Source organism: Melozone crissalis, unplaced genomic scaffold, assembly GCF_028551555.1.
Source record: "Melozone crissalis strain CALT ecotype California unplaced genomic scaffold, PUWL_Pcris_2 ptg000008l_1, whole genome shotgun sequence".
Lineage (NCBI taxonomy): Eukaryota > Metazoa > Chordata > Aves > Passeriformes > Passerellidae > Melozone > Melozone crissalis.
Window position 1 is genome coordinate 19204759 of NW_026535786.1, and position 27286 is coordinate 19232044.

Genomic DNA, 27286 nt, shown 5'->3' on the forward strand with positions numbered 1-27286 from the left:
ACTTGGATTTGGAAACATAACATCTGGAAGCCAAATGTTAGAGGCAATATAAAAGGGCCAGCCCCACAAACCAGAGGGGCACTTCTAAGCCAGGAACATCTTCAGGATGGACATTTTCCTTCTCTGTGTGTTCCTGCCTCTGGTGACTGTGGCATGGGGCCAGTACAGTGACTATTATTATGGTCCCTATAATTATGGAGATAATGATGAATGGGTCAATGTGTACCGGCAAGGTTTCAACTTTCAGTGCCCACACGGGCAGGTGATCGTGGCCGTCAGAAGTGTCTTCAGCAAGAAGGAAGGTTCTGACAGACTGTGGAACTATGCCTGCATGCCAGCATCCCAGAGCCTCGGTGAGCCGACAGAGTGCTGGTGGGAAGAGATCAACAGGGCGGGAACCGAATGGTAGGATAACCCCAGCCATCCCTGAAGGGCACAGCCCTGACAACCCCTGTGGGATGTGGGTCCTAATACTGTGGTCAGAGCAATGCAAATGCATATGAATGCCATGATAACCTGCAGGCTTTGCTGCCTTAAGACTCTTTAATCACATGCATTGGAGCTGATCAGCATCACATTTGTCTTCTCTTTAGCAGTTTCTTGCTGGAGGGTGTCAGTGTCCTTCGGTCACTCACAACCTCAGCTCTGAAGTGGTTTGGTGTTGCTATTGTTTCAATGATGAGGAAAATGAGGCAAGCACCTATGGTGAGGAGAGCATAAAGTCCCTCTTGAAAAGTCACATTGAATCAGTGACTAAACTGGGAAACAAATCGCAAAACTCCTCACTTCATCCTCACGCTCTGATCACTCTGATTAGGAAAAATAATCTCTGTATTGCACTGGCTCTTTGCTTTGTGTTTTTGTTGCTAAGCTTTTTGGCTTAAGCATAAACAAATGCTGTTTTCTAGTTGTGCTGTTGTTACAGGAGCCAAAAATCCACACTAACAAGTGATGACGGTGGCACATATATCTGCATGGTGATAGCAGAAGATCATGTTAATTCCCTAATAGCATCAGTTTGCTTAGCTAGATGTTACATTTTCCATTAACCTTGGAGGCACAGGTGATCACATTATGTGGAGACAATAATTTCTGGAAATATGTATAGCATTTCATATTTGGGCAGAATACTCAGTATTTAATTATTTTCTGGGGTTTTTAATGAAATGGGAAACAGAGTATTGGACAATTCTGGGATTGAAATATTCTTTGGACAGAATAAAATGCATACAGTAATGAGTATTTTCAAATACTTGAAATGGTTTTGTCCTAGAAATTGCAATGTCATTTTTTGATTTTTTTTTTACATGGGAATACGTTAGCTATGAAATGTGAAGTTTCTGCTTTTTAAATGATTCAAAATTTTGTTCTGAATTAATCATATTCTTTCATTTACCATGTGACACATGCCTATGGCTGATGCAATTGCTAAGGGAAAAAACAATTGACTCGATGTTTAACTTTGGAATAAGAACTGAAAAAAGGGGGAGAGCTGCAAAACAGGCAGAAAGAACACATTGTGATAATCCTGGACAACTTCTTCATTTTTAATATACTTATGCAATTTCTATGTATTGCATAATAATTTTGAATTAGACATTTCTTTTTGTTCAAAATAAACTTATTTCTTCACTCTCTAGAACTCTGTGGCAGCAATTGCTCAAGTTCACTTCTCACAAACAGGATAGTGTATAAGTCTATACAGAACATTTTCTTCTGCTATGTATCCATTCATCACTGTGCTCAGTATGTCAGCATGACTACATCCACAGTGTATTGTCTGAATCTTGTTTCCTTCATCTCTTAAAAAAATATCTTTTCACTTTGTCCTCTTTGTTGCCTACTTTTTTCCTATAGCAAACCCTTTATTTTCTCTCTTTCATAAAAGAAACTTATTTCTTTTTCAACCCCTTTTTAATTGTTTATCTCAGTTTCTCTCCCTTTACTAGTTTTTGGAGTTATTTTAGTAATTCTTCAATAGCTTACCTTTGCAGTCCAACATCCTTACATCTCTCTGCCTACTCTGCATAGAGCAACCTTCCTTCCTTCCTTCCTTCCTTCCTTCCTTCCTTCCTTCCTTCCTTCCTTCCTTCCTTCCTTCCTTCCTTCCTTCCTTCCTTCCTCCCTCCCTCCCTCCCTCCCTCGCCTCCCTTCCTCCCTCGCCTCCCTTGCCTCCCTGCCTCCCTCCCCCCCCATTTTGCACAGGTGAACTTGTGCTCCTAGCAGTTTTCCACCCCCAGGGCTGAGCTAGTTCTCTCAACAGTGCTTCATGGAGAGAGGCTTGCAGCATGCAAGCACACCCCTGGTAATGCCAACACTGCTGCCCAAGAGCCCAGTGACTGGAGTGAAAGTGTTGGCCAGTGTAGCCCCAAATTAATGTGGTGGCACAGATATATCCTGGGGAAGCTTTGAGAATCCTGCCTTCTCTCTTGGAATTCTTACTTCTCATAGGTGCCCCTCTTCTCTCTCTCTTCCCCATCCACCTCAGTGCTATTTGGAGCCATCCCCAATTCTAAAAAGATTCATGCAATAATCAAGTGAGACCCCAAATATGAGTTACCATATGTACCAATGGCTCCTGTTTGGCCAACTCTCTTCCCTGCTATCTCCCAACAAACCAATCTGTTGGTGAGCAATATGTCATTCTCAGGTCAGCTGACACAGCACTCTGCTGGACTTGCTAGTACATGTTCCCATCCTCGTAGGATGGACTAAAATATTCCTTCTTCAGCTCTGTCTCACAGAGTATTTTGTCTCACCTTGCACACCACATCCAGTGATGCTCAACTGCTTGTACCACCAGTAACTACAAGTCTGCCAAGTTTTTGCTAAAATTTTGCAGAATCAATTAGGTCTGAAAAGACTTGAAATCATTGAGTCCAACCTATGACTGAACACTACCAGGTCATATCTGGTCTGTCCTTATACACTTCCAGGGATGGGTGAACTCCACCACCTGTCCAAGCTGTGGGCTGCTGGCTTTTTCAGGAGTATGCTGTGGGAGCCAGTGTCAAAGGCTGCTACTCTGCTGGAATTGAGGCTTTTTATTCTTTTCCCTACCTTCACTGAGCAATGAGAACAAGCTTGCTGAATCTTTTGTAAAATCCTTTTTACTTAATAATAGGGAGCAGCTATGCCTTTCCCTCACCCACACACCTTCATCCATGCTTTTGCTTTCAGGCTGAACATATCTCCGTTCTTCTAGCTCTCCTCTGGAAGTTTTGTATTCCAACAGTCCTAAGCAAGCACTGATCATACCTGCAGCTCTTCTCTGAGTTCCCTCTTGTTTCTCAGCCAGAACCCTAGTCAGGAAATCTAGTCTGGCAGAAACACCAAATTTAAATAACCTTTGACATATTATGCTTATGGCATTTCAAATTTCAAATTGTGATTTTCAAATTACCATTCCTGACTGCTGCAAAGCTGCCCAATAGAGACAAACTCAAGAGAGGTTTCTTTAGAAAATACAGTAAACAAAAACAAGCTTAGGAGACAAAATGAAGAGGGAATATAAAAGAGAAGAAAGAGTTTCCCACTCATTATTTTCTTTGGCCTTCAGTATTTGGGACAAAATGACAGAAATAGATGGTGGGACCATAGGGATAAGAGAGTTGGGGGGAAGAGGGAACCACTGGCAGAGCTTCCTGGAAAGTTTACTTCTTTCACTAACAGTAGGGATTATACAGATTTAGATAATCAAACCATAAAACTTACAATCTTTCAGATATGAAAAAACAATCCAACAGAAAGAGGACAATGGCACAGATCCACATTAGGCATCTAATGCCTAATAATGCTTAGTTTATGGCCTTTGCCTCCTTCCAGGGTCAATGGAGAGAACAGGTACTCTAAAAACTACTCTCTGGGGAACCCAATCTCTTTCACAAGCAGACTCATGAAGACCAATCCCTTCTAACCACTACCTAGAATTACCTAGTGGCATTTTAGAATATATCTACCTACGGTGCTTCACTGCATAAATGCATCTCTGAAGTTAATCATATATATACATGCACTTCTGAAGAAATTATGTGCATTTGTGCTTTGCTGAAAGGACATAAGAAGTCTGTGAACCTGTTAGAAGACTCAAAGGGGAAATTGTGGCAATAGATTGGATCAGATGATCAGGAATGCCTTCTCAGCCTCATTAATCTCTGAATATTTTTAAAGTTAAGTACATGTGCAAAGACTTTGTTGAATCTGTTTCAACACCTTACTTCTTCAGACTAAGGTTAACTGTCTGCTAACCAAGATGATATTCAAAAGAGAGACAGCAACTGGGAGCAAGAACCAGTTCTTGGATAATTTGGAAATCCTCATGTCTGGAGTAGGGAAAAGTCTCCAGAGCATGCCCTGATTCTGCAGTCTTTCTACTGCAGAAGTCCTCGAGTCCTTCTACTCCTTCTAATTTTTATGCTGCAGCTTCTCAAAGAATCCTATCTTTTCAGGGCGCACAAATTTTATGTTCTTATATCCATTTCTACTGCAGAAATTTTGACCTTGTTTAAATATTTCACCACCTAAGGTCTGAATGATTGAGGGTGAGACTGTTCTTCACTGCTTTGGTGAATACTACAGAGTTGTCTCTACAGACAAGTCTCTGAACAAGGGTTTTAATAAAAGCTATTTTTCTTGCTGAAAACTATCATACCAAAAGACAGGATTCACACAAACAAAGGAACAAAAGCTTGCAAGTGAAGACAAACAGCTCTTCCCTCCAGTAAAATAAGTTTGGTTTACACCACATGATACAAATGAAACCATGCCATATCCTCATACTCCCAGTTAGCTGTAAAGCAAAAAGGAGAAGGATTTCCAGCCAAGAGCCATTTGCTCCACGTTTATTGCCTCTTTTCCTTGTTTAGATATCTGAGAAAGTGCTTAGATGGGACTTGGAAAAACCAGGTATATAGATTCTCCCTCTCCACTCCCTTTCTCTCCCTCCTTTGCCCAAAAACTAGATGCAAAGACAGACTACTGAGCAAAGGATCCTCCTGTTCAGGTTCTGACAGCACACCTTGGTATATCAGTAGTAACTATTTTTGTTCCCAATCTGCAACCAGTCCCCAATTTCAGATCTGAGGCTGTATGATATTACCCAATCCCAATGATCCAGCTGCTCTTTGAAAATGTTCCCATTTGTGCTATCTACACAAGCAAGTTAATTTTCTTTAGAGCCCTAAGTTTATGTTAAAGGACTAGTGCTACAAGTCCATTTAGCACAGCTGCAATGGACTGACTCCAGAGGGAGCATCTGAGGAGAAGAGGAATGTTTCTGTAGAAAAGGCCTCGTCAGCTACTGTCAAGAAGAAATCACCAGAGTGAAAAGGGCCTTGCCTTCTACTGGAATTAAATACATCATACTGCAACAGCCTTCCCTTGGTCAGGGAGAAAACAATAAGTCATAAATGCCCCCGGAATGAAAAAAAAATATTGCTGAAGATGGTATTACAGAGGCTGCCTTTGGCATGTGGCATAACAACATGTCTCAGCACCCCACAACAGGAACACTCCTTGAAAAATTGGCTTTTGGAGACTGATGTGGCCTAATCAAACACATAAAAGTTGTTCCCTCTGTCTGGGTGCCAGAGTTGCAGGTGTCCTGAGCTTGCCCTCAACCTCTTATGTCTGCCCATTCGCCTGTAACAGACTGACCATTGAATTAGCTCTCATCACACAATTAATCCAATTACACAGAGGGAGGACATACCACAAAGATAACTCAGGAGTGCAGTATAGGGCCTCTCCTTCACAGGGACATGGAATGACACTCTCATGTTACCCTGTTAATAGGAACAAATCACCCTCAATGCAGCATGACCTGGTGCCCACTGAGCTGTTTGTCAGCCCCTGCATGGCTCTAGAGAGCTTCAGGTAGCATAATCCCAGTCAGTGCAGCAGGAATTCAGTGCATTCTCTAACAGCACTACTCCCTGCAGCCTAACGTGGGCTTCCCTGAGCAGATTTGTAATGAACAGCCTTCCTCTTTGGGTTCTCATTCTCAGGATAACATGGTGCTGATGTAGCTGAGGAACAGGGGGCCTCAGAGAGAGGTTTCCCACACAGCACCAGCATTAGGTGGGGCACAGCACTCTGGGGCTTTACTTAGAAAATAGCAAAATTAAGGTGCAGGCATAAGTCTGAAGTGTCACCAAAACTGATTCCATTGCTCAAAACAATTCTATTGTTGCAAGCAAGGTTTGTATTCAGTCTGGCAGACACCTGTTGAGCCAATGAGGAACATGCTTGGCTGCCGAGGTTATTACTGATGTTCACAAATAACGTGGCAAAATTTAAGAGGAACTATAGGGTGAAACAGGTCATGCACGGATCCAAAATTCACATATGCATTTTGGGTGGGTTTGTTTCTTTTTTGTTTTTTTTTAGTCTCACAGATGAAAGCTCACTAGTGAAGAACAAAAGCAGTTCTGACCTGAACTAAACTGTAACATGGATGCATGCTTTGATTGCATGCCATGACAGAGCTCAGCTGTACAACACTCATTAACCAGTTCAGAAGAAAATTTGGCAGAGGAGAGGTTTTTCACAGGAATCACAGCAGGCCAGGAAGGTCTCAGATACCATATCCCTGTTGCTACACAGAAGTCCTCCCAGAATAAAACTTTCTATGGAACACTGCAGTCATTTCCCACACCTGTACCCAAGGCAAGGGCAACTTCCCATCCAAGAGCACCTGATCTTCACCACCAATCTTCTCACTCCCCCCCACCAACCAGTTCACCGCTTCTTCTCCCAGTACCAGATCCAAAAGACAACATTTCGCACTTGGCAACTTGAGCCAGCTAGAAAAAGAAAACCTACCCACTGCCAAGTTTAATCCCACACAGTCCCAGCCAGTTTCTCACGTTCTTCTGCATCCACCTTGTAAGAGGCATTTTCCTCTCTTCTTAGCAATGTCAGGATTTCAGGAGTGAGGAGAACCTGGTAACATTAATATGAATACTAAACTAGCCTTTATAGTAAAAGTGCTAAAAAGTGGGTCTTGTGAAAAAAATATTGTTTTGACTTGGCTATAAATCCAAGTTCCTGAATCACTAGTTTTTACTCACCATACTTACTTCAGGATTTGCTGTGATTCAAGAGTAGTGAATTCAACAGAGAAGGAAAAAAATCTGATACATTAAGTGTTGTTTTCAGATTAGTGCGTAGAGCAACTGACTGAAAAGGTGTGTAAGGAGGGTTGTTTGTTTCCCTTGAAGAATTACTTTCTGCTGTAGGAAAGTGGTCAGCTGGGAAAAAGAAAGGGAAGGAAATATTTTATATGACCTCACAAATAAGCACTCCAAGTTCTGAGAGCATCTCTTCATTTTTGAAGGAGTGTCTGGATTTTACTTGAAAACTAGAAAGATTACAGCAAATAACCTCACATTATCTCAAAGCTAAAGAAAAGTACTTCAACGTCACTATTATGTCCTGTCTTGGCTGTTGAAATGGCCTGGAAAGGCTCTGGATGGCCTTGAGGCAGCCCACGCTCGAAAGGACGAAAGGAGTCTTCAGGTTTTTCAGTTCTTCAGTGTTGTTTATTAACTCTTACCTACAATGTTTTCTCCCGGCCCGACAGAGGTCCGCACAGCAAGCCAGCCATGGGCACACTGACCTCCCTCGGGGCGGCCGCTTATTTTTATACCAAAAACTACGTGTAGGATATTTACCTTTTCCTCCCAATACTTTTCACTTATTGACAAGTGCAAATTCAGAACCAATCTCAAAGTGCCACCATCACCATCAAAGATGGATGACAAGAAGAAGAAGAAGAAGGACAGGACACGCCCTAATTCCTCCATCTTGTCCCTAGAACCCCCCTGTACCGAGATTCTAAAACCTGTGTTTTCACTCTATAATCAATCTGTCCCTTCACCACTTATCCCCGTATGATCCTCTCATCCTCATACAGGTGCCGCATCCCATGCGGGATCAAAGTCTAGCCACCAAGCACTTCTGGCAACATTCCAGGACTTCCGAGCCCCCCAAGGGTTGTCTTGGCAACTCTGGACATCAGGAATGATGTGCGGAGTTCCCACACTATTATTTTTGTTTTTGCTAAACCAAATACTGAGCTTGAATAAAAGATTACAGGACCTTGTGTATGAGACAGAAGCAAAGAGAGAGAATTGAACATGGCCTTTAATATGTATTTCAAATTTTACCTTGAATTACATTAAAACAAAAATGCAATTTAATTATAAAACATTACTTACATCCAGGTACACTTTCCATCTAAGAAATTAATTTTTAAGGCAACACCAATTATATTTTTTAATCAAACTTATTATGAGAAGACAGAATCAGAATAAAAAATAACCACACTTCCTAAAATCAGGTACTCAAATGTGAGTGCATGTAAACATATGAGTGTTTTGCTAGCTAGGTTTGTTTCTCAATTTACTATAGAGAGAAGTGTCCATGAGTGACATCTCTTTCAAAATGAATCTTTCCATCACAACCGAACTATATTAGTAGAAAATAATGTGTCCTGTGAGAAACAACTGCTCACTTTGAAAATTTAAAAAGGTTTATTAAATCTTAACAAAAATACAACAAAGGACTACATAAGGAAAAAGCTGCAGCACTGGGAACTGCCACTGTAGATACCTCATGGCCAGTGCATCTTCAAGATGGATGCTCAGTGTTTTATACCCCTGGGGGTTGCATCAGCCAGCCCTGGCCCCTCCCAAAGTCTATCAGTCAGTTCTTCTTTGCCATTTATCATTGGAGACTGCTTTCTTGTAACTTGATTGGAGGTCAGGTGTTGCCATGCTGCCCCCTAAGCACCAAGCTTTTCCATTCCCAGCTGCCCATGCAAGGAGCACATGGCACAGCTTCTGTCCTAGGCAGCCCCGGCTGTCTGATGGTCACAACACGGTGGGGGGGAAAGGGAACCGTGCAGAGAACAGAGGACATCTAAACTATAATAACATAACTATACATCACTAGAGCTTTTCTTAATATTCACACAATAGTTATCTTTTAATTATGAGAGACAATCGTCTTATTATCCATCTATAATGAAAAAAACAGGGCACGAGATCTTTTCTCCTTTTTGGTGTCTTTATTGAAAGAGATCAGCTCTTGGTTGGGAGGCTCAACGGGTCCGCAGTCTCTTCGTCATCGCCTTCCAGGAGTGGCTCTCAGGAGGAGGACAGTGCAGCTTTGTCCCCTGAGAGGGGAGCTGAGGGTCCTGTCCTCACCAGAGCAGTGCGGGGGAACCCCGGGTCACAACTCTGGGGTCTCCTCCCAGGGTCTTGCCTCTAGCCGGGGTCCTTCCGTGGCTAGGGCAAGGGGCAAAAAAAGATCTCAGCACCTCTGAAGGCTCTGTACTTTGTTCCTCATGTCCAGACATCACTTTGATCTCTTAATTCTGTGTTGGCTCGTTGTTTTTGGGGTCTTGGTAAATTTGGTGGGGGTCCTCTCTTGTTGCATTCTGGGTCTGAGGTTATCTGCATGGACTCCGATGTCTCTTCTTGCACTGTGATGTCTCTTCTTGCACTGTCCGAGAAGGGCCATCAACCTGGCTTTAGGCAGGGCGGTACTGATACAAAAGGAGTAGTTAACGAAAATGACTGGTGATTACAATAACAAACAGTTAGAACTCCACCCTGGCAGCAACTGGCCCAACCTGTTCACTCTGCAACCTTTTAAAAAAAATTGGCAGCTTTTTCTTCTTATAACATATAACTTGCCAGGAAAATAAAAACTGTAATAGGACAAAGGCAAAGAGGACAGGACTTCCCAGACTGAATGTCAACAGGTGGGAAGAGGAAAGAAGGAAGAACCTCCCACAAAGACAAGTGAGCAGGAGTATCAGACGTTGATCTGATCAGTGAGGATGGAAAGTTGCAGGGCAGTGTTGAGCTTCTGAGAGGAAAGGCCAAGGAAATGGAGAAATAAAGTGCTCCCAACATTGCACCTATGCAAAAGAGCTAGAAAATCTCCCAGGGGCATGAGGACTTGCGCAGTGCAAACGCAGATAGGAAGGGAGAGAGATGGAGGATGAGGCACAAATTTGTTGCTATTTTACACAGCTCATCTTGCAACAGGTAGAACCAATCCCTATCCTGCCGTGTATCAACCATTCTTCCATCAGGATAACACCAATCATCTGCAGCTATCCACTATGTTTACTCAGAGTCTTAGCCATATGTTCCTATGGCCTATGAGCCAAAAATCAGAACAACTTCCTATCAAAGCCCTGCTGAAATCCTCTGAGTGAAAGCCAGACTGCCATACTTGTTGTGATACCATGGCAACTCAGAGTCCCCATCACAACTGAATTCTGAAGGTCCTTGAAAGAGTCGCACAAAGCACAACAAGTACTGTGGCCCCATCACCTTGGGAGATACAGGGACAAAAACAAATGTAAATACTCTTGTCTGAACAACAGAACGAAGGGGAAGAGACAGAAAAGAGACCCTTCAGTTCAAAAACGGATGCTGAAAACTAGGCAGGGAAATTCATCACTGCACTGGTCAAAATTGATCAGTTTTTCAGCTTTTGCATACTTCAGCCTCATGCTGTCTTTGCAAGCACTAACACTCCTGTGCACAAGTGAATGACTTTCCAAACACCAAACTCCGCTAGATGATGTGTGTTCCCATCTGGGTACTTCAGGTCTTTAGAATAAATTATGAGGTAATTGAATGAAACTAAGGGAGATTTTTGGTAATTGTTATACATACAGTTACTTCTGAAAGTGTCTTTCAGATAGATCATTGTAATTGATTTTATGAAATCGCAGAGAATGTTTGCTACAGGTTTTCCTTGATGAAAGGAAAAGAAAGAAAAGGAAAAGTGATGGAAGAAACAGCATTCCTATAATTTTCAGGATAGGGACACAGTGAGGCCAGGAGGGTGCTTGAGAGAATGAGGACCGGATAGCTGAACCAATGACCTGTCTGTTTTCATGGGCTCCTTGTCTTTAGTCTCCAAGAAGCAAGGCATTCAAACTGATTGCCACTTGAATTACTTTGGGTATCAGTGTTAAAGTGTTGAAGGGTGTGCAGACAGACGCATGCATGCTTTGAGACCATGTCTATTCTGCCTGGAGGCAGTGATTCACAGGTATGATAGAATTATCGACCACACAGAAAACATGGAGCAGCAGATTTTTCTTTTAAAAATCCAGTCATAAACTTTATGTGACTCTTAAAATTATGTAACATCTGAATCACAGTTTTCCTTATGTGATTGCTATCAAATAATGATTTCATCATAAGCCTAAATGCTTTTAATAAAGAATCCCTTCTCCTAGAAACACCTAGTTGTGAAAGCAAGCAATTAAAAAAGTTAATGAACTTTTTTTAAAAAATAGCTTCTCAAGCTTTTTTTTTTTATTGTGGTAGAGAAGTAGTTGAAAAGATTAGTTCAATAAAGCCCAAATCCTCAAATACCAACAGTCATAGACAAAAATATTAATGGACTATTTTGAACTCAGTCTTATGATTTGTAAACAGTTGAGAATAATAACACCAGAACAATCTTCTTTCATGGTAAGCATACGAGAATGATTAAATACTTTAGCCTGATTAAATAGTTTTAAGTGCAACATAAATGCTAAGACATTGGTTAACTACTGCTGGTTTCTTATAGAAAATTGTTACTCTATACACAGCAAGTGCAAACAGTGCTTCTCAGCACAAAGTCAAACCCTCAACTTGCACTCTATATCAAAAATGCTGATGCTGTTTTAAGAAATGCTTGAAACTATCAAGGAATCTAATACCATGTTTTCCTTGTGTGTTCTCCTCTTTACCCTCATTATTAGGTATCAAACCTGCTCAAACAATGGGCTGGTGGCTGGTTTCCAGAGTCAGTATTTTCCATCGGTGCTGGACCGTGAATGGCAATTTTACTGCTGCCGCTATAGCCGGAGGTGCCCATATTCCTGCTGGTGAGTTCAAGCAGACACCAAACCTGCGATCTTCTTTCTCCCAACAATCCCTATCAATGTCTTTGGCTGCTTGACCTGTCAGAAATCTTGTCTGAAAAAGAGTTAACTGTGTTTTATAGAGCTAAGCATGTTATTTCCAGTCTGCCTCAGGATTATTAAGGATCCAAGGCTAAGGGAAAGAATAAGGGTGCAGTTACACTGAACAGCACAACACAGTAGCTGGCCCTCAGTGAAAGGTCTAGGGATCAGCATCAGCCTAGCTGTGCTGGAAACCATGACAGAAGTCTCCAAAGTGGAGTGATATTTTCCTACTATAAATCCAGCATATTTACTGAAGTAGGAGCATCTCTGTGCTACACATTTGTGCAACAATGACTTACAAGACTGAACTTTTACCACTTACCTCAGAAAAAATATTAGTAGTGCATATGACTATGCTTTCTCTCTCAAAACTGTTTAAAGATCAAAGTCAAAATGAGCTACTGATCATAAACCCAGAAGAAAAACGTGGTCTCAGCAGAGTATCACAAATAGTGCTGGCGACTTAATGGAGACTGTGAAAAAATGAGCTGCGAATCCCAAGCTTCCCATTTTCTCTAAAATGCACCACAGGTGTGGTTTCTCTAAATTAAAACCAAAGACAGCCGCAGATTTTGTAGAGGCAGCTTGTATTTCTCCTGTCCATTCTGTTCAAGAGAAGACCATCATTTTAAGCTCCAGGGTTACATTCAGCTTAAATTTAGCTATTTTCAGCGATGCAAAGAATAACCTGCCTACATTTAAGAAAAAAGTAAACCTGTGCTTGAACCCTTTTTCCACACCTCAGTTTTGAAGAAAGCTTCCCACTGAGATGCATACAAACTGTTTATGTGCCTGTTGGTCTTACTTGGCTGGCTGGCTACTGGCCAAACACAACAGCACTGCCTTGCTTTTCATCCTTCAGTCTCCTTCCAGCCAGGTGGAAAATAAGTGTTTTTATTATTATTATTTTTAATGCCTTTAAATTACAGGAACTGTGTAACAAAGTCTTCTAACATTCTTCTGAACATTCTTCTGCCTCCTTTCCAGCAGACATTGCCTATGTATGTTCCCTACTGGGGGTTTATTTACATACCTGCCCAGGCTCTTCCCTCTGAGGGAAACTCAGATTTTTAAGCAGTTCTTCCCATCTCTTGTACTCCTCGAATATTGCATACATTTTCAGAGAGACAACAGAAATCTGATATTTTTGTTATTGTTGACAGTTCTACTTCCCTCAGATGTTGTCTTGACAACTGGGAACAGCTTTGTCTCTGCTTTGCAAGTTGGCATTCAGAGTAAGGCAAATCCTAATGTCAATGTTTGAGGTTACTGGAGTCTTTAGTTTTCATCTCAGCTGTATACACACTCCTATACTGCCCTTCTATTTCCATCAGTGACAACACTCCATTTTTGTGCTTAGAAAGAAAGCCTTATGTAGTTCACCTGCAGTTCCATGCAGAAAAGGCAGCATTTCAAAAGCAGGTGAAGTGTTTTTCCCTCTAAGGAGTGTAGAAATCCCAGGTACTCACATTCTTCTGGGAGGGGAGAGCTGTAAAACTGGTAGGAAGCTGTGTCACTGGCTGATAGGAAACTGTGTCACTGGCTTGTGAAAAGCTTCTGGTGCATAGTTTGTGATTATGGGTTCATTAAAAAAACATTCTGCCTCTATAGTTAGCAAGGTGTATGTATATAAGCTATTTCCACATAGTTATCCAAATTAGGATGTTAGGGTCTGGAAGGACAGACAACTAGATGGGTTAAAATATAATGGCTTAACAGGCTCAGAGGGCAGTGGTTAAAGGTTGATACCCTGCCTGGGTGCCTGTCCTGCTTAATATCTCTATCAATGATCTTGAGGAGGCAACTTGGCCAAGTTTGCATATGACACCAAACTTGGGGGGTGCAGCTGACATGCTTGAGGCCAGGACTGCCAGTTCAGTGGGATGTAAAGTAAACTGCTTCTTCTAAAGGATAGATTGCCTATTGAGGCTCCTTGGAGGCTTTCAAGACTGAACAAAATAAAAGCTGAGCAGCCTGGTCTGACCCTGTGGTTGACCCTGTTTGGAGCAGAGGGCTGTTGCAGAGACTTTTTGAAGTCCTTTTCCACCAGAGCTATCCTGCAGTCCCACATAGAAGGACTTTTTTACTGGAGGACCCTCACCACACAGGTCAAGTCTCTCCTCCAAAACAGCAGTCTCTTTTCTGTCATCTGCTAGGAATGGTTTCTTTTCTGGTTTATTCTCTTTCCCTGCCTAGACGGTGTAGTAGTACTCTGGGCAAGTACTGGTTATTATGGTAACATACAGCCAACACGAACTTCACCAGGGTAGTGTGAAACCCCATACTTTGGACTCACTTTTACTCATAAAGTCACAGATGTGACTTGTCTGAGTTATTAAATTTCAGTGTACCGAAACCAAACTTCCTGTCCCCTAAGCTCAGGAGATCTCATTCACAACATAACTTTCATTGGCATTTCCAAGTTATTGTCACAAGACTTTGTTCACACATCATACTTCTGGTCTGTATCTTGCACTAGTTAACATGCACTTGACAGGAAGAATATGTTTTCCAAACAAACTGCAAATTAGTTCTGGGCTACCATGAGTAAGACCTCACATTGTATATGCATGTGAGACACAACAAAGATGTGTGTGTATAGCGTATCATTATTTATTGCAGCTTCTGCCCCACACGATAATAGTATTTGTTCTGTTCCAGGAACTAGTTGTAAATAAAGTAACAGCGGAGAACTGGCAATCAACATGCTGCTGACTCCTATTTTTTGGTTGGAGAGGCTTATTTTCATGCAAAGGCATGAAACACACTACTTCATTATATATACTTCATTAGTATATGACTATTACTGGAAAAGTAGTACCAGGAAAGTATGCAATGATGGTGGTACTTCGTGGATCATTACACAGGAAAATCTATATTCAAAGAAAATCCACGCTGCAGAATTTCTCAGCAGCCTTGACTTTTAATGTGTAATGTACCCTTAAGTATGAAACCAGATGTGGACAGAAATGCATTTTAAAGAAAACTGACAATATTGAGGTGTGACAAAACTGTTTCAAATTATCTCTCACCTTGAGTATTTGATTCCTTCCTCTTCCATTTGTCTCCATACAGGCCTCTCTGGTACATATAAAAGCAGTAAACCAGCTGATCCTTATGTATGGTTTCTCTTGTCTCTTCTGCTTCAGGACTACATTCCTCCTGAAGTGAGATGACCCTACAATGAATAAAGACAGGTTTTCCTTATGTGCATGAGCCATGCAACAGATTTGTTAGAATTCGCCCTATTTTTCACACCTAGAATATCTCTGTGTTTTTTGACAACTGCTAGTATTTGTTGGAATACAAATCTATAACATCATCATGCTGACCGAAACCAACGCTTTGCCTTCACTTTGCTTAATAAAATGACTGAAGTCAAATACATGCAGAAGGACTTTATTTGTTAGCATTTATATTCTTACTCTTTGAACCCACTAGTTCTGTTTCAGCTAGTCCTCTCTCCATTAATTCCCAGCTTTCCTCTGCAGTAAGCTCATATTGAAAATAATTTTACTAATCTTTTCCAGTCTCATTGTTTTGCACTTGCTTTGTAATTTTTTTTACAAGTACTTAGTTTCCCTCTTCATTATGCCAAGACTTGTCATGGATTCTGCACATTTTTAACATACTGAAAATAATTAACATTCCTCACAGGAGGCAGAAAAACTCCCTTTACTTTACCTGGCTAGGGAATGCTACCACAGTAAAATAAACTGTGTGCTGATTTGCACCATAAAGGAAGCAAATCTATCACAGATTCAGAGACAGTGACACTAAGTGGTCCCATTAGAGCTCCTATTTTACCTTTTGCCAGGAAATGAAAGCTTGACTCCATACTCTGAAAAGCAAACACATGTCACAGAGCACCTCAAGTCTGCAGAGTGTTTATGACTGTTTCCCTTCTTGCAACAGTGAGCAGTTTAAATGCCAGAAGGTCTGTCTGGAGCTGTGGCTGTTCTCTGTCACGGTGACACTGTCCAGGCAACAATTACATTTTCCAAGAGTTATGGTGTTTAAAGCACTTATTTGTTTTCCTGACTCAACCTGCCACATAAGACACATTGAAAATGATGTGATCCTATGCAGGTTTCTCAAAGATAACCAGTAGCAGAGGTACAAATCCAAGAGGTGAACTCAGAATAGATGTCATGGAAACATGCAGTTCTGGACAACCCAATTCCCCACTCCTCCTTTTCCATTGTTAAAAAGGTATTTTACTGCTGGGGGAGGTTGATTTTTTTTTTTTAATTTTTTTTTAAAACTATTACCCATCAAATAGAACTTTGCTGTTCAATTAGCAGGACCATCTTCCAGAGACATTTTAGGAGAAACACATTTGATCTGACATTGGAAATCTGGGCAAGTTATTTTGGACATATATTTCTTGAGGAGCAAGCACAAGTTGCCTTGAGCTCTCTGCTGCTGCTTGTACCTGCATTGCACAAACTTGTGCAGGCCTGGAAGAGCTCTGGTCCCACTGTGCCAGCCTCCAGCCTTGTGGCTCCCCAACCCTGGAAGGGTGTGTGGCTTTCAGTGCAAGACAGTGGGAACACAGCAGCAGTGATGTGTCCGTGTGAATCTATGGGCTCAGAGCCTGGAGCCTGAGCTCAATCCCAAAACACATGACATGGCCACACAAGAGAACCTCTCATCTCTAGAGGAGCTCCAGGACACCTCTAGTTCCCTGGCAGCTTGGCAATTTGGGATCTGTACTCAGAGCAGTTGCTGCAATTTCTGTAGACAGCTTACTAAGACCTTCTTTGGCTTTTCAGCTTAGGATGCATATTTTAAAGCAGATGGCCTCTGTCTTCCACCTAGAGGAAGAGCTGAAATTGATTAAAGAGACATATAATTCCCATGTTCATTGAATGTAACTTGCAGGTTTGTGGCTCTTGAACAAAATTTCTCCTTTAGGAAAGATACTCTTGAAGCACTTGTAAACAACATCTGAAAGTAAGCCCATAAAGTAAGGAGTGTCAGGAGACACTCTTTGTCCTCAAATGTCAGACAGTTAATGTTAAAGTTTATGTCTTCCTCTTAAAATGAAACAGCTCTTTCTTTTGGCTGTGGCATTGCTTGAGGAAGAGTTCAGCCACAAAGAGGGGAATGAAGGTTAAAGAGAAGCCATTCATCTTGTTAGCATTGTAGTTGCACAAGAAGTGAACAGCGTAATACATTCCAAAATCATGTACTTATGATCAGGGAATAAGTATATTCCACAATATACTTATATATATATATAAAGTATATATATTTATAACAATATACTTATATATATATAAGTATATATTATATATATACACTTATAAGTATATTCCACAATATACAATATACAGACAGAAACTGTTCTACCACCGACTATCTCTCATACTTTAAAAGACTCATTTCTTTTGTCTGCTTGGCATCTGAAAGCAAGGCCTATCCACAGTTCTCATTTATTTCTTTAATCAGCAGGTTGTACATATTAAGGCTACCAGTGTGACTTGATGTTCTTATTGGTAAATAATGGACTCATGATAACTATTTCTGAAGTCAATTGTGAAAAGAGTGCGACTGATCACTGTAGATTAGTACAAAACATTCTTCTCAGTGCTAAATGAGTAACTCTGTGTTTTCTATTAATCTCTACCATAGCAATTCTTCAACATGGAAAATAAACAACACAGCTGTTTTCAGATTAAAATAAAAACAACAGTAACCTTGGTAAAGAATTAATCCCTTTTTTGAGTACATATCGTACCCTGAGCAAGATTTATATGATTACAGTGAAATACATTAGAAAAATGTGGGGATGGTTGGAGCAATGTAAACCACTGAAAAGATAAACCATTCCACATCAATCCTATTCTAGGTAAAAATGCCATTATGAAAATACCTTTTTTTGTCAACTTTTCCTGCTCACAGGCCGAACTACATACACCCCTTATCATAAGATTTCCTTTCCCAGTCCTGAACACTGAATTCCCTTCTTTCTCCTCTCTCAACAATGTCTGGTGCTTTAAGTCTCTTGTGCCCAAACATCATATACCTGGTACTATCCAGAAGTAGATTTGAAAAGCTGAACCAGAGTTCCTGTTTTCTGTATTTTCTTTCAAACAGATCATACAGACTGGAAAGACTACCACTTATTAAAGGTCTCACATGACTCTTTTCTCCCCACAAGTCCTTCCCCAAACTTAACACCTGTGTGTGTATCTGGGTTTGACAATTCCACTAGATGCACCCTGCTGGCCCCTACCCCTCAGCCTTACAAATTACTCAGTGCCTAGAGCCCACAATTACTATAACACACATCTTCTCACAGCTGTTTTGCCAGCCTCTTTCCAAGGGCCCCCTGTCACCTACCCCCTCAGGAACCACAGGCACCCTGGCTTGGTCATACAACACCCCAAACAGCAGCAGCAATTTTGGGCACTTGGCAATTCCCAGGTTTCTCATTTCTCCTCTAGTCCAGTTCTGTTTGCTATGAGTTCAATGCCAGAAGTGCTTGCAGGGCACTGTGAAGGTCACTATGGATGGCTATTCCCACCTGAAAAGCCCATGGGCAGGACAATCCTCACTAATTAAGGGAAAAAGTGTCTCACATTCATTTTGTGACTCCTCTTGAGTACAAACCATACATTGCCACACGTAGCTCACAAATGCTACCATGTCAGAAAATAAATTATGTGTCTGTAGGACCATGGTAGGCTGCTCACAAATTGATATGCACTTTGTATTCATTAGTGAGTAAAACATTTAACATTTTCAGTTAAGTACTTGATAATAAGGGTACAGACCAAGCTACAACAAAACCCGACAGAACCACTGTCCTGTGTCAGGCAGACCACTTTGGGAAGGCCCTCAATGGGTTCTTAAATTATCTTTCTCCCCTTCATGATGAGAAAACCACATACTGACTATCCCTATGCATTAAACACAAGGGCATCTCTAAGTGCAGACACATTTTGTGTAAATTACCCTCAGGATTCCAAAAATAGAGAGATAATAGAAAAGGGACACACCACAGAGCCCTGCTACATGGACGATCAATTGCATTTCCTTCTAAAGAACACAGTGCAAGCCAGACAACCTTGAAATGCAGGGGCTTAGGGGAACGGTTTCAGAAATGAGTACAGCAATCATCAAAGAGAAATGAATTAGACAGACCACACAGACTCATGTGAACTTGAACGACGCTGTCATAGCACTATTTATAATTCTTCTCTCCAGAACAAAAGTAGCCCCTAGGCACCTGCCTATGAAACAAGACACACTTCAGAGCAGCTCAAGTCCCCAAATAATTTATTTTTGGTGATTGCATAGATTTGCTTTTTGGACATTTCTTAGTGGAGGAGCCTTAAGAGGCTGCATGATAAGATGGAGAAGTTAATACAGAGGGAAGGGAAGATGACAGCAGTCAGAAAGAAAAGAGAGGGAAGCTAAATGAAGACTCTCACTGCACTTCAGAATAACACTGCATGCCTCTGCAAAAGGTCCGTGAGACCACAGCAATTCAGAAGTTTGTCATCAGATTTATTTTTTCAACTGAGAGGCCCATGAAAGAAGTTCAAAGAACTGACTCTCAGTTGTGTTTCTGAGTAGAGAAAAAAGCAGCTTTTTAACCTTGTGTGGTGCACAGTCTCATCTGCCCAGCACATACCGCTGGTCAAGACTACAGATCATTTTCCTTGCTGAGTGCCAAAAACTGATGTTCTGAAACACATTTGGTAGAACATATATAAACACGTCTTAGTGGTTTCTCATAATAATAGCTAAATAAAGTGTCAAAACCTGGAGTTGATGGGAGAATGCAAAATTAAATGCTGTTCCATAGCTGGTCTTCATTTTTAAAACCTTCTATGACCCTGGATTTTCTGAACATGCACAATCAGACACTCAGGCTTCAAATTAGTAAACTAAATATGGGCACTCTCCTTTGGCTGAGTGGGCAGTGTTCATGGTTTCTTCTCTTTCTCCTAGCCTGCATGACCTGTGAAATACTGCTGTTATTTCTCACCAATGGCAGAGCACCACAAGGGCTTTGCACATCCGTGTGTCCTTCGTCAGAACTCAGAGAACAGACACTGTGACCAGGCCTGACTTTCTGCTTTCCAAACATACTCTGAGATGAGTGTCCTTGTACTTTAAGTCAGAATCTGTGTGATGATTTTCATGACCAAAGGAAAGGAAGCATGAGAACAAGATACATTCAAAGAAGTTGACTGATTAGACTTGAGGCTCTTATAAGGTCATGCTTGAGTTTCATATGCAGACACATTTTTCATTTGTTAAGGAAAAGTGATTTGTTAGAATGATGTTCTAACTGAATGATCTTTCCCATTCAAAAGCTGAGTATGACCTGGAAAGCAACCTAATAGCCCAGAGTACCTCAGATTTCAGGTAAACTTTCTGCTTCTGAGTTTTCCAGCAGTTATAGGTTTGAGCTCCAAATACACCCAAAGCACCTCATAAAAGGTCAAACCCTCCCAAAAACTATATGCCTAGTGAGTAAAGTATTTAAGCCTGTGCTTAGACTCCACTGATTTAACAAAATGTAAACATGCATGAGTGCTGGCTGGAATGTGCTTCAATCACCTTCAAGCATCATTCAAGTACTGCTGCTGGGCTGGATTAAGTCAGAAAAAGGTTGCCAGGATTTCTGTAAATGTGTCTTAACCCTGCTAGTCTCAACAGGAGCTGGGCAGTGTATTTCCACAGGTTCAGCATCTCCTTCATGGGGAACCTGATGCTTCTCTTTGCTGTTTCACAGTGAGGCTGACAACTCCAGTAGGAGCACCATGTAAAATGGTGTAATACAAGGAGTGCCAGGCTTCCATTCAGACTTCAAATATAATGTTGACAGAAAGTACTGGTCAAGCTTCCAGCCCCTTCCTGAATCTGCTCATTATTTGTAAAATGAATTGCAGTATTACTTATTACCTATTTCCCAGAGAAGCAGCAATCATAATTTGGTTAATAACTGAAGAAGCACTTTGAGGTCCTCAGATCAAATACACCGCACCGCAAAATATGTTCAGGCCCATATTTTTTCATTATAAATTGGGCAGAGAGAGGAAAGAACAAAAAGTAATGGATTAATTGTTACATTCACTTAATACAATTCATACATGGATAAATGCTTAGTGTTGTCTTACTTGGCAATGTTTACTGTGGTTTACAGCTGCAAACCAAAGAGTTTCACAAGAGGAAAATTTGCTGGAGTAAATCCCTGCAATAAAGACATAAGTAGTAGACAAATTTTATCTTCTTGTTCAGATTGCTTTTATCCCAGAGCTGCAGATGTACATACATATATTCCAATACTGCAGTTTGCTCATAACTGTTGTAAAGTTGCTGAATTTTATTCAAATAGCTACCTGAATTAGTTGCATAGAGGAGAAAGGCAGTCTTGTGAGACCGCATCTTGTAGTGCTGTTAAGAAACGAGAACTTTCAAAGACACAGGAGAAATCTACTAATTGAGTTGTAGTCATTCAACTGGACACTTCTATAAGATGGCAAATTATATTATCTTCTTTTTCTTTCATGTAAAGGTTAACAACAGAATATCCAGGACACTATGGAGAAGATATGGACATGATGATGTACACTTACGACTATTACATCCGTGGGGCAACCACAACTTTCTCTGCTGTGCACAGGTTTGCTTTTCACATGTTTCATTAGAAACTTTAAAATGCCTGTCTTCTCTATTTCCCCCCAACAGAGCATAGCTACACACCATCTGCTGTGGTACTTAGCAAAGCACTAGGAATTCTGAGGACCAAAGTTCACAGTCCATATGATTCATTGTCCAGAGTCGTGCATCAGGAGCAGAGCATGCTAATGGGGATCATTTGCCATGTCCATCTGAGCAGTGAAAAATACAGCAGTGGTAGGTTGGGCTGAATCTGACCTTTATCAAATGCAACAGATCTTCTGTGTGCTTTCTCACCTACCTCTAGTTGGAGCATATTTCATTGAGCTCAGTAAAAACACCCTGTGCCTTCAGGGAATCAAGGACCTATTTTGGTCCCCTTTCCTTTGCAGAGAAGCAGGGAATCTGCCAGCATGCAAAGTTAATACCATATAAAATGCAATGTGAATGCTTTAAACTGCCCAATCTATTTCAACACAATTCTAACAGATTCAAGCCACTCCAGGAATTCAGGCAGTGCCATGCACCTTGATCCCTTTCCAGAAAATGAGCTAACTATGTTTTATTGATCAGTTCTGCTCATTTCTTGTCATTTGCTAGTCCTCTTGGGAGAGGCCCTATGGCTAGTGAAGTTTTAGTCATGCAAATGGATTCACAATTTTTCTGTTCAGTTAAAAAGGAATGTTTCTCCCTTTTTTACTATGCACAACTGCAAAGTTTTAAACTTTGGGCTTAACATAAATCCCACACTGTAGTCTGCCTAGGGCTACAGAGATCCTAACAGAGCAGGTTTAAGAAGGGTATAAGCAGTCACTGAAACCTGATTGTGGGAGAGGGATCTTAATTATTTTAAGCTGCCCTCTAATACATCAATAGTGAGCTATTTCTTTGCTGATGTCTTTTGTTAGGCACCTCAGCCCAATATATTAAAGCATTTGTTATCAAGCAAAATACAGACAGCAAGGTAAGGAGTGCTGCAATGCTCTGCCAAGATGGGCTACATGAGAAAGGGGAGAGAAGAGAGAAGTGGGAGTTTAATGACATCAATATTTCAAGCACTCTCTAATAACACTCAAAGCAGCCAAAGTGCTTTTGTCACTGTAATGTTCTCAGCTTGCCAAAGTTCACCATAGGGATCCCTCAACCTAAAATAAGGAGGCTTTTCCAGAATGACAACATGTTTTAAGACCACTACAGGTCCATAACTATAATTTCCTGGCTAAAATACATTATCCTGCTTATTACCAAATGGAAGCCATGTCTGCAAATTCTTCCTGCAAGTGGAAAAATAACTCATAGATACTTGACTCAAGGGTATCTGTTTATCGCTTTAGATAAAGAAATTACAAGGTCATAAGGGACAGCCCCCTTCTGGGCTTTTCATCTTAAATATTTCCCAGTGCTATCCTTAATCCTTGTTCCTCATGGTTGTGGCAGAGAGTAGGGGAAATAATGCAGACAGCGCATGCTACTGCAGCTGGAATCCAGACTCCATCGCATGTGGATGTCTGGAATCCACAAGGACAGGCGTGGAAAGCAAAGCAGCCAAGGTAGCCTATGCCTCTGAGCAGATTGCTATCTCTGGCTGCTAAAGGCAGCCTTCAGAAGAGGGTGGCAGTGGGGTGACTGGAGCAAAGGCAGCATCATGGGAATGTACATTGGGAGTACAGGTCCACACAGGACCACAGTGCCTGGAAGAGGAAGAAGCCACCAGCACACTTTTGTCCTATCTGTGCTCTGGTGGCAGTCATACACCTGCAACAGTAGCAGGTTGAAACTACAGAGAAAATATTTCACAAATTTCAAGCTAGAAGAGATTTCTGCACCAATGAACTTCCTGGTCCTCAGCTTTCAGAACAACCAGAAACCATTTGTGTTGCCAAGAGAATTAAGTGGAAAAAAAAAAATCTTGCTATACCAGTTCAGAATTCAGATTCAGGCCTGTAACACTCCTGAGCAGGATGAATCACAAAAGTCAGCAAATTTGTCATCCTTAATGATTCTTTGCAGCTCATGAAGCAGAATAGGAGCAAGAAAAGGTCTTCTGATCTCAGCCTGCCTGGAGCATGCACATTTCCACTTATTTCTGTGAACATTTTGTAATTCCTCTTTTCAAGCACATTAAACTTGTGTCCCTACTATTTAGTTCATATGGACAATGTTCTTGAGCTAACAAGAGTCAAGAAAAAGCCTCTGAAGGTATTTCAGTTAAAACTTTCCCAATCACTTCAAACAGGTAGGTATTTTTAGACTTCTTCAATAAACTTGCAGAAATCATATCTTCCCTTCCTACTCTCTAAGACATTGCATCAGTGAGGCCACTGTTTATACAAGGATATTTGAGACAACATGTGATGCTTGTGGCAAAGGACATAGAAAGTTTATAATGAGGCTATCCCCACCAACACTTCTGTAACCACTGCCTGTGAGTTTCCATGCCTGTGTAGCAGGAGAGAGAATGAAAGTAGTTATTATCAAAAGTTTTAACTGCTTGTTTGGGAAGAACAGACTTCAGAACTGGTTACTATTTACATTTTCCAGTCTCATTTTAAATAGGTCAAAAGGAGAAAACAACTGTCTATAAAGCAAGACAAAAGCAGCTGGAAAGAATTAGAAAAGGCCTGAAGTATCTCCTGGAGCCCATTCAGGAGTGTGGTGATAACACTGATGCAGACAGGATGACCTAAAGACATAAATAAGGGAACATTTGCAGGAAAGGGCAGTATCTGTATCAGACAGACCGATACAGTCAAATTTCAGAGAAGGACATGGGCTATCTGAAGAAGGCTGTAAACAACTGAAGCTGCCCACATACACATGCACATTGCAAACCCTTGGCAAAATAGCTTCCAAAATTAAACCCACAAACTGAACAACATAATACCTTCAGCCTGAGCTCTGAAACATGCCAAGTGATGATGGTATGACTTTCTGGTGGGGCATTGTTAGGTGGCTGTCATCTGGTTGGAACAGTCTCCTGGTCCAGAGAGCACTACTGGAACACACACAACCCAACCTGCAGCAAGTACGTTGGACAGGGAGGTGGGAATTACCAGGTGTTCTTGGAAAGCGCCACAGCTTGTCCTTTGCTACGTAGTATTAAAATAGCACATGAAGGCTGTCATAAGCTCATTTCTTCTACAAAACTGTTCTCTGCTCCATTTGTTTGGGTTATCTGGATAGCCAGTTACTTCTTAACTGCTCAGACATCATCATTGAAAAATAAATCGACAGCCAGATACCCCAACAGTAAAGTATGTTTGAAATGCCCAGACTAGCTGGACATCCACCAAGCTCAGCTGAGCTAAATTATAGGGTATTTAAGGTCCCTAATATGTTTCATATGACCAATGAAAGAGGATTTTGTCAAACTCAATCTCAATAGGAATTCACAGAATGTTTTAACTTGATTGGAAACAGATTATTCAAAAATATTTGGAGATAAAAGAAATTTCTCTATACATCAAAAATTCAAATCTGACAGGACATGACAGCTGGAAAGCAAAAGAGACAGTTAAATATTGATTCCCAATGCCAAGGAAAATGCATTAATTTAGCAACTGGGAGGGGATGACACCTACTAACTGGTGTCAAGATCTGCAAAGGCGAGTTCAGATATATTCTAGTGTACGCCTCATAAGGCAATTCCTGATGGCATCTGCATCCCCACTGGTAAACTTTTAAGAGATAAACAGATTGAAACAGGCTGATAACTACTGAATTAAGCACACAACAGCAATAGTACAAAGTAATTGCCTGCATCCTGAGAAGCTGGGCATGTATGCTTGAGTTCAAACACAAGTAACCGTGGAACAAATGGTAATGTGCCATAAATGCATCAACCATGTACATATATGCTAGTGTCAGCAAATCCAAGCTGAAATGACAGCTTCAGAAATAATTCTGTTCCAGTATTTTAAAGCATAATGTTAATTCAGGTGACTAAAATACATTTCTTTTAAAGAGCTTGACTTTTAATTTCATGTCCTATTTTAGAAAACCTACTTGATCTAAGATTTTGAGCTAAAAGTCTCTCTGACAATGGGTGCTATCTTAGCAGACCTAAACTTTGACCGATATAATTCTGTTTTCCACAAAGAGATCCTCTTTATTTTTTTATCTCTCTTGGTAACTTAGTGACCAAAAGAGTAATAACTGTCCTTGAAAAGCATGCACATTGACCAAATAATTTTAGGGTTTATTCTTAAAATAAACCTAAAAATGAATCTTGCATTTAATTAATCTTTGGTAACAATTTTACAAGGAAATTGCAATTTAAAACACCTAGGAAAAATCTAAAGAAAACCAAAGCCAAACTATATAACTGTTACATCATACTTGCTGATGAGCATGACACAGACCCAGTTCCAAGTGACACTCAGGATAAACTTGTAGCTTAGCAGCACAGTAAATTTCCAGTTAAAAAACCTCAGTTAACAAAAGCTGCAATGAGACATTTTATACCTGCAGGGTAGATACAAAATGTATACCTACAGGGCTTAATAGTCAAATTAGTCTTATTCCAGGACAGAGTCACCCAGTCAATGACACCATTTAAGCACAGTTAATACCAAAATCTGGGCTCAGGGGGTCTCAGCACATTCCCAAGAGGCAGCAGTCTGGCACCAGTTTGGTGGAGGGGTCTTAAGATGCAAGCTCCTATTAAATCACCCATTACCAACATTACCCATCCTATGCCTCATCTTTAGGACATCACTATTAGCAGAATTCAAGCTTTCAGAAACCTCTTGGTTATATTTATCAATATAAATGACAACTGTCATCTGCAAGGATTGTAGTTTGGATCTAAATTCAAGTTAGCCAGTATCAAGCAGCCTGAATTCAACATTCCCTTCACAGCAGGACTGTATTTGATCCTCTGATCTCATGCCTATCTGTCAAAGGAAAATTTAACACACAATAAGCTACAGAGGAAATTAAATTTGTAGCCTGTTGTGACTATTGGACACTAAATCACTGGCCTCCACTGTTGAATCCCACTGCTCCAAGTCAGGCTTCCTACTAACAGTTGTTAGGTTTCCTATCGCTCTCTTGAGAGAGAATACCAATCACAAACTGAGAAGAGCATAAACTCTCCTTACATTCATAAATGTTACTCTTCCTCACATGTGATTTGATCAAGGATGAGAAATCACTATTTGCTGTGTGGATAACTCCCCTCTTAGACATAGCTTAAAATCACCCAAGTACTATTCACCTTTTACACATTACTGAACAATATATGACATGACAATAACTTTTGACAGAATTATCCTTTTCCTCTTGGTCACTGCTTAAAAGTCAATTCAGGACTGATCACCATCAGTATTCATTGTCTTCAGAGACCTACTTATTCAGAGAGCAGATTTTCTTATCTTGTAAAGAAGTGTAAGGGAGTTGTAACTATCACACATATTTAATGTTCTTTTGGCTCTTGAAAACACAGAGCACTCAGATGAAGGTCAGTTAATGGCAGACAGATGTTTTTCTTGCCATAACAGTACCTGGTATAATGTTACTCTTACTTGCATAGCATCTTCTGCAGTTCTGGCTCACTAACACCTCTCTTTTGTCTCTCTTTCATGCAGGGATCGTCAGTGGAAATTTATTGTCTGCAGGATGACAGACTATGACTGCCCATTTCAGAATGTTTAA

General features: G+C 40.8%; 1 protein-coding gene across 1 annotated transcript; it reads left to right on the top strand.

The window, feature by feature from the left end:
* The first annotated feature begins 106 nt into the window (after positions 1 to 106).
* DPT (dermatopontin) lies at positions 107 to 27286 on the top strand. The gene is made up of 4 exons (XM_054270045.1): positions 107 to 405; positions 11783 to 11908; positions 21528 to 21635; positions 27220 to 27286. The coding sequence occupies exons 1-4, from the start codon at positions 107 to 109 to the stop codon at positions 27284 to 27286; spliced, it is 600 nt and encodes a 199-aa protein (XP_054126020.1).

Excerpts from the sequence above, each read along its gene's own strand:
- DPT (XM_054270045.1), top strand. The coding sequence starts at position 107 with ATGGACATTTTCCTTCTCTGTGTGTTCCTGCCTCTGGTGACTGTGGCA. Across the intron at positions 11,909-21,527 it reads AGGTGCCCATATTCCTGCTG|GTTAACAACAGAATATCCAG; the intron begins GTGAGTTCAAGC and ends TTTCATGTAAAG. Across the intron at positions 21,636-27,219 it reads ACTTTCTCTGCTGTGCACAG|GGATCGTCAGTGGAAATTTA; the intron begins GTTTGCTTTTCA and ends TCTTTCATGCAG.